A 7,602-nucleotide genomic window follows, 5' to 3' on the forward strand; every position below is an offset into this window, starting at 1 on the left:
TAGCATAATATAAACAAGCTAACTTTTTTTCCACTCGATAAAAGTTAACGTGAGTGTTCTCGGTGGTCAGGAACAAATGTAATCGCATGGCAGGATGCTGTAAAAGGACCAAACTTCAGCCAGGAGAACAACTGAGATAATCCATCCACAATACGAGGTTAGTCATTCATATACTGCTGCATGGGCTGGGCTGTAGTTACATCCTAAGGTTTTAAAAACTGAGCTTAAATAAATGATTAGCGGTAATAAAAGCCGAGGGAGGTCAACAGGGATCACTGACTGTTTTAGGAGCTTTTTGAGATTAAATAGAAGAAAATACATAACATTAAACATGTTAACAACACAAAAGCCATATTAAACGCAGACTACTTTAGACCCGGAAGTAGGATTCGTCACGTCATCACTTAACAATCGGATAGCTTTATATTTAGCAGCAGATCCAAGCGCTCTATCGTCTTGTCTAGCTTGGCAGGAAAGCGAATAAGTGCTTTTCCTAAAAGCTCCAGCTACGAGTTCATGTTTGAAACAAAGTGAATAATAAAGACATGGAGTCAAAGGTTCAGTTGCAAATCTTACACAGATCTTTATTGTTCTTTTAATTACATCAAATTGCCGTTTCACTCGTTTTCATCTCAACAACCAGCCAAATCCTGTAGTCACTTTCCCAATCCTTCCTCATCTGCCTTCCCCTACGTACAGTTTCCTTTCATTTCTTTCCATCCATGAGCAACATTCCCCATCCACCTGAGCAGATGACGGGAGTTACACATGTCACACTGAGCGTTTCACTTCCTAATCGTTCTCGTCTTCGTTCTCTTCTGCCTTCAACAACTTTCATCGTCGCTTAGTCCCGTCCCTCGGGACAGTTGCATACATCATGCCGCCTCTTCAGGTGCAAGCGGCGTCCACAACTAAAGCTCCATGCAAGATCCTACACTGAAAAGTGATCCGCCTCATTCTCAGGCATCAGCTTTTTAAGAAACCAACGTGGCTCAGTTCAAAATTTTGTCGTAAACAAAACGCATCATCTCGTCTGCGATATGATTTCATCACGGTTTTTTGCTGACATATCATCTGTTCTGGAATTAAATTAATGCCTCTGTAGTAAATAAAATAAAATAATGTCTGGCTTCTAGCATCTGTTATTTAAGGAATGTATAAAAATAAGACATCTTCTGCTCAGTCTAAAAACCCAACTATGACAGAAATCTGTTTGTGTGGTACACCTCACCTTTTTGGGGTTTGGCTTTTTGTCTTTCACCTTGACATTGGCAAATGTTCAAAAACCTGCCCTAACAGCTAAAACTCTGCTGCTTTACAATACCTAAAACAATACTAGGATAGATCTGAAAATATAAAGTGTATTATCCCCCAAAGAAAGGTCTAAAAGAATGTTTAAATATGAACTTTATAGTAAACAGGATCTGATGCACCAACTCTTTCTTCAAGAACTCAGCAAACTGGCCACACCGAGTGTGAACCGTGGGTTTACTTCTTGTCATGCTTCCCTTTTAGAGCTGAACCACGTGCACCCCCCTCCAGAATACTGTGTCTCTATGGGATGCACTTGGATGGAGGAGTAAGGTAAATAGCTGCCAAGGAGGACAGTAACAGAACACTGCTGTAATAACACGCAGACACTCATAAATGTGCTGTGCGGTTTTATGTACAGGAAAAACAAAGAGGTCCATTCACGTTCTCTACCAACGCTCCACCTCACACCATCGTCTCTTTTCTCTTCCCTAAAGAACACAGAGCCTTCTTGTCCTTTTTGGTTTTATGTGTCGTGGGTGAGGATGACGTCGATGACACGGACGTCGTGGACGACGACGGGGAGCGAGGCGAAGGGGACGCCGTGGTGGGGCTGTTGCACAGTGAGGCCGGGGCCGACTGAGAGCCTGGCTGCGGGTAGTTCTCGTCTGCTTCCTCCATGTGGATGATGGCAGAAACGGAGGAAGGGCGGCGCTTGGAACGGACGCTGCCTGTAGGCGGGCTGGGGCTGGAGGGCTCGCTCAGAGGCCGGTGGACGGCAATGGCACTACGGAGGCAGTTGAGCCACTGCTGCTTGTGGAAGACGTCGTTGACCTGCAGAGTGTGTGACTGTGCCTGGCTCGGGTCTTGGGAACGTACCCGGAAAATGTTCTTGGCTGCAGAGAAAGCAGAGAGCGTCATTAGGAATGCGGGCAAAGTGCTGCTCAGGCTACTAGCGGACACTTTCTGGGACGAGCCTTACCTTTGTCTGCATTGCTGAAGGCTCCTCTGAAAGAGCCGCCCATTCTGACATCGCCATCTTGCAGGTCCTCCAGCACCAGATCCTGCACTGCGATTGGCTGCCGGTACACCTGGAAGCACTGGCGCTCGTTCCTGGTGACGGGGCGGGTCAGGATCAGCAGGTCGGTGAACAGGAACACGTGCAGCTTCTGAAAGAATTTCCAGGAAAAACAGAAACTTTCAAACCAGAGCATCATCTGAGCACATAGCCCACCTCATGTGGGACGGCAGCCTCGTGTTAACATGCAAAGAGAAGCACCGAAGGACGACTTGGAAGTGTGCGCTGTGCTCACCGTGCCGCTCTTGTTGCGCAGCTCCCCGTGACACAGAAGACTCTTGCACCGTTCGATGCGAGCGTCCCTCTGCCTGTCGTCCAGATACTCCAGCTTGTCGATGTAGTACTGGCACTCGGACTCCCCTTTCTTCTTGTTGATGTCAGACAAAACTCCCTGGATGACAGTGATCTGAACACACAAGCAGCCTAATTATTACATGGGAGAGGCACTATGATGGATCAGTGTGTTGAACCAGTTTGTCTCCTGGACTTACAGCTTCCTGCAGGCTGGCAGCATCGGGGTGTTCTGCTGGAGTGTGTCTCAGGATTTCCTTGAGCAGTAGGGGGTACTTGACCAGGCGGGATCTGGGAATGTCCAGGAAGCTCCACAGGTCCAGTTTCCGACTAAAAGGTGACTCGAGGCACCGCTGCAGGAAGTCCTGCACACGTGGGTCTTGCTTCTTCTGGTCCAGCAGCGCCTTGGCTGCCAGCTGGTTACTGCAGTAGTCTTTGTAGGCATTGAGCCTGGGCAGCTGCAAAGGAAGGAGGGACTCTTTATCTAACTGCTAATTCAAAATGCGGTTTTACTAGCGTAAAAGCTTTTGATGGCTCAAAAAGTCAAAGACACTTACCCAGCTAATAACAATTTGCCCAATCTGGCCCACGGTCCCGTCTGGCCCCGTGGCTTTGGAGAGCTGCGCCAGAAGGTCCTCGTGCAGTGGGATGTAGGCATCCAAGTTGCCGAAAATGTGAGTAAGCTCCTCCTCTGACATGATGGACAGCTTCAGCATCGGGTCGTGGTACGCCTGTGGATGGAGCAAAGTGATCAGTAATATCTGGGCAGAGCTTTGGGAGCGGCTACTAAAAATATCTTGGTCAACAGTTTTAGGGGTACAAAAAAAAAAGACAGAGGAACAATCCCTGTCTTTTTATAGCTCCTGGCTGCGCTGCATTCAAAGCCTGCCAGACTGATTTAATCTGTTTGCTTTATATGTACTCCCGCTGCCTCAGAGCTTTTAAAATTACAAACCTTGCGTGCAAGCTGCAGGTCCTCAATCAGATCCTGTTCTCCACGAAACAGCTCAAATATGGCCTGAGGAATGGGAGAAGGCACAGACAGATGTTTTTTTAGTAAACATGTAAATCAGGTTGTCATTACATCGTAGCCTAAACCATAGTGAGCTTAGCCAAGATGGCTGAATGGCTTCTAGTCCAATTTAAACCATTTGACACAAAGACATGTGAACTAGTCTAGCAAGCATGTAGAATTCATCCCTGTCTGGACTCCTGGACTCACCTCTTGCCGCTTGATCTCTTTGGTGGAGAAAGTTCCTTTCTGGTGGATGTCTAATGTCTCGGACCATAAGGTGCTGTTCCTCCTTTTAGGTGGTGTGGGGGCCGCTGCCTTGCTGCAAGGCTTCTGGGGCACGCCCGGCAACTTGCCATCGCCCCGGAAAGAGGCCTTCAGAAAGAAAGAACACCACATGTTAGACATGTTGAAAGGGATGTCCCTGTCCCCCCAATGCGCTGTGTTTCCATTGGATGCCGTGAGCGCTTACCTGGATGGTTTGGCCGAAGCGCCGGACGGCCCCATTCTTTACCGGAGAAATGAGGTTGGCTAGCGACGTCACCCTGCCGAGAGAACGGACGCGCTTGTTGCTGGGTTCCTGCAGAAGGAGGCAAAAACAGAAGGGGAGGTTAGTCGTGCAGTTATTCTATCATAACTCGTGTCTGAAAACCCTGAACGTCTGAAGTGCGAGAGAGGCAGATCAAAACAAATCGATCAGTAACTGTGACACCTCAGCAAAGACTTCCTTGTGACAAAACACGTCAAGTCACGTCATAAATCCTGGTTATGAACTCTAGTCCCTCCTTTAAGACGAGCAGCTGGAGCCGAGGTCAAGCCGCAGGCAGACAGCCTGGCGGAGCGGCAGACAGAGATACTAAGGAGGAGGAAGCACTTCCAGCAGCTGTTGGCCCCATCATATGAAGAGTCCTGAGCCAGGCCAGCCCACTGAGCACAAAGACCCTCTCTCACTGCTGATCTGGAGGGGAAGGGGGTCTGGAGGAATGCCAGGAATGCACGAGACCGTGCTTCTCAGCTGTTCAGTGTCTCTAATCTGCTGCTATCTGCTCTGACAAGAGCGAAAACTCAAGTACAGAGTGGATCTGCTGCATCGCTCAAACTGGGGTAAATGATTCCTGATTTACGGATGGAGCTGCGTGGCAGCGTGCTGCTGCTACGAGCAAGAAAAAGGAGCAGCAGTCAGGAATACAGCAAAGTGTTTACGCAGTGCAGCGCTGCATGGGGCACACCACACAATTTATGGCTGCGAGTTGAAACACGCTCTTCAACAAGCCTTGCGTGAGAGAGTACTGCACCTGGGGCAGGTGACCCCCCCAAACACACACAACTCCTCACCCGCCCCGAGGCTGGGAGAAACAGGAATCAAAGAGCAGCAGGGTAATGATTATAATTCCACACGATTTGCATTTTCTTCTGCAGTGTAACATCTTAACATGACAGTAATGCAGTTTTGCCCTCTGAAGATAAAACACATCGCTTGTGTTTCCCTGACGCACACCAAATGAGATTTTGTCCCAGCTCAGCAAATGTGGGAAACAGTACAGCCACTGAGGCTCCGGTCTCTGTGGACGCAGCTGTGGAACAGCTCAGTCTGCTGTGGCTGCGGTCAGACTCTCCACGGAGAACTTAGCAAGCCCTCGAGTGGCGGGGGCCACATGTCAACTGCTTTCCTCTTTTTGTAACTTATCTGTGGCTACCAGACTTGGCTCCCTCTAAGTGATCACCAGTTCATATCTGTGGACAAATAAGTGGTAACAAGTAGTTTTTGGTGTGTTTTTGGGGGGCAGAGGGAAAATAGTGGAAAAGCGTAGTGGCCATGAAGCGCTGTGGACGCGGATAATGAGAGGCCACTCGTCCTGCTCTTTGTATATCAGTAGTTAAACAGGGAATGCTGCTATTCCTGGCAGTCCTGTGGCATTAGAGCGAGTCAGGCTGGAAACCATTCAGATCTGGGCTCAGTCAGTCGAACCCTCCAGACATAATATACATGTAGCCTCCTTCAACTTTCAACCTCAAACTTTTCTCAGCTCCCTCCCTGTGCTTCCTCTTTGATGTAACCTCACATGTGCCAGATGTGTCCCTGTGATTACAGCTTAGAAAATGATGGAAAAAAGAACAGGCACAAATCAAAGGACGGAGGTACTTAGAAAGTCAGCACAGAGTGAAAATACAGGGTTCTACTGAAAGAAAGGACTCAATTCGTGAAGTGTTTCCAGACTTGTCTTTTGCAGAGATTTACTGTCAGTGAAGCCACACAGCCACAGGGAAATACACAGACAGCACCTGGGTTTCCTACGATATCTGCTGCTTTCATTGTAAAACGCATTACCCTTTGAATGCTTGGTTGTTTACTGAGACCCTACCCCCTGCTGTCTCACTGTTCCTGTACTCTTCTGTGTGCTCACTATGGACCTGATCTCCCCATTTCCCACTGAGACTGAGGTGTCTGCTGGGGTGCGTACGAGAGCAGGGGGAATACACAGCCGTGCGTGGGGGAGGTCGTTACTGTTCACAACTAAAAAGGTGCAGTGTAGTCCAATGATTAACTTTTCAGGGTTTGACAGTATCTTAAGCATTGTCCCAAGTGCCCTGGAACAAAGGTCAAAGTCTCTATGCACGCGCGCACACACACACACGCACACACACACACACACACACACACACACACACACACACACACACACACACACACACACACACACACACACACACACACACTGTGTACATACGTGAGATAAAAACCAGGGTTAGGTGCTGATTGACTCACAGTGTGATACCTAACACCACACTATGACTTCATTTCCAGCAGCTCTGGTCAAACATTTACAGAGTAAAGTTTCAGCCATCTCACCTCTAACTCCTTGTTGGCCTGGTTCTGGCAGTCTGTCACTTGCAGAGTCCGTTTGATAGGCACCAAGCTACCCACTTCATCGTAAGCCACCATATCTTTCAGTAGAAACACAGTATCCTTTTAATCCTCACGAGTTGGCTTCAAGTAATCCACACCAGAGAGAAAAAAGGTGGCAGAAAATCAAGAGTTATAAGCACGTAAAAAGACGGAACAGATACACCTTCCCCCTGTTTGGCTTTTTCTGGCATGGGGCTCCCTCCTCACTCTGCCTCGCACTCAGCTCTAAACTTTGGTCTGAGGCAGAGCAGGAGGGGAGGACTATATATGCAGGGGAGGAGTCCCGAGGAGGGACAGAGGGACGGGTCTACCTGAGGAAACAGAATGCCTTTGAACAGCTCCTACTCAGTGCAGACAAATAGCTGCCCGCATGCTTTGCTGCTCTATTGAGTCCAAATATTACTATGAAATGTAAAAATGATGGGCAAACGTTACTGCTAAGTGTGGTGGACACACAGCAGGTCCATACTACGGGCTAGTTTCTGTAATTCAGTCAATGGAGCCTGAATTCGTTGAATTAAAGACACATTTCTGGAAAGTATTTACAGCTGTATAGTTTATCAATATGTTTACCGATCCACGATTTGCTACATCTGTAGATCCCATAATAGCATTACTTAATCATAAAGGTACCTAGTGACAAACCATTTGTTACATTCTTCTACATTTAGTTCAGATTTCTGATTTTACTTTTAAATCCAAAGTTAACCGAATAGTAGAAAATATGTCCAAGAGAGACACGATCTGTGCAGCAGGGCTCATTAATTACACTGTTCTGCACATACGTTAGCTGAATAACTGATGGATACTCTGAGGCATTGTTTCTTTTTACCAAATTCATCAAGATAAGGGCCAGAGGCAGGAAACAGGCTGATTTTTTCATGTTATCCCATCAGTCTTGAGCTCCTTACCTTCAGTCATCTACAGGACAGAGGCTCTTATCATGTGAAGACAGTTTGATGAAGGGCTGAAAGACTAAAACAGTAACTTACTATGATAAAGACATGATTTCACTGCACAGAGAGAGAATGACAGTAAAAAGATAAAACATTGGAATCCGTG

General features: G+C 47.5%; 1 protein-coding gene across 1 annotated transcript; it reads right to left on the reverse strand.

Annotated features, from left to right (window-relative positions):
• Positions 1–558: 558 nt before the first annotated feature.
• On the reverse strand, positions 559–6,790 carry net1 (neuroepithelial cell transforming 1). The gene is made up of 9 exons (XM_026147568.1): positions 6,484–6,790; positions 4,105–4,212; positions 3,843–4,007; positions 3,576–3,638; positions 3,178–3,351; positions 2,821–3,078; positions 2,565–2,735; positions 2,234–2,420; positions 559–2,147 (listed from the first exon to the last, which is right to left on the reverse strand). The coding sequence occupies exons 1-9, from the start codon at positions 6,574–6,576 to the stop codon at positions 1,717–1,719; spliced, it is 1,650 nt and encodes a 549-aa protein (XP_026003353.1). The 5' UTR covers positions 6,577–6,790; the 3' UTR covers positions 559–1,716.
• Positions 6,791–7,602: the final 812 nt, after the last annotated feature.

The sequence above is a fragment of the Astatotilapia calliptera genome, chromosome 17 (assembly GCF_900246225.1).
Source record: "Astatotilapia calliptera chromosome 17, fAstCal1.2, whole genome shotgun sequence".
In the NCBI taxonomy this organism is placed as follows: domain Eukaryota; kingdom Metazoa; phylum Chordata; class Actinopteri; order Cichliformes; family Cichlidae; genus Astatotilapia; species Astatotilapia calliptera.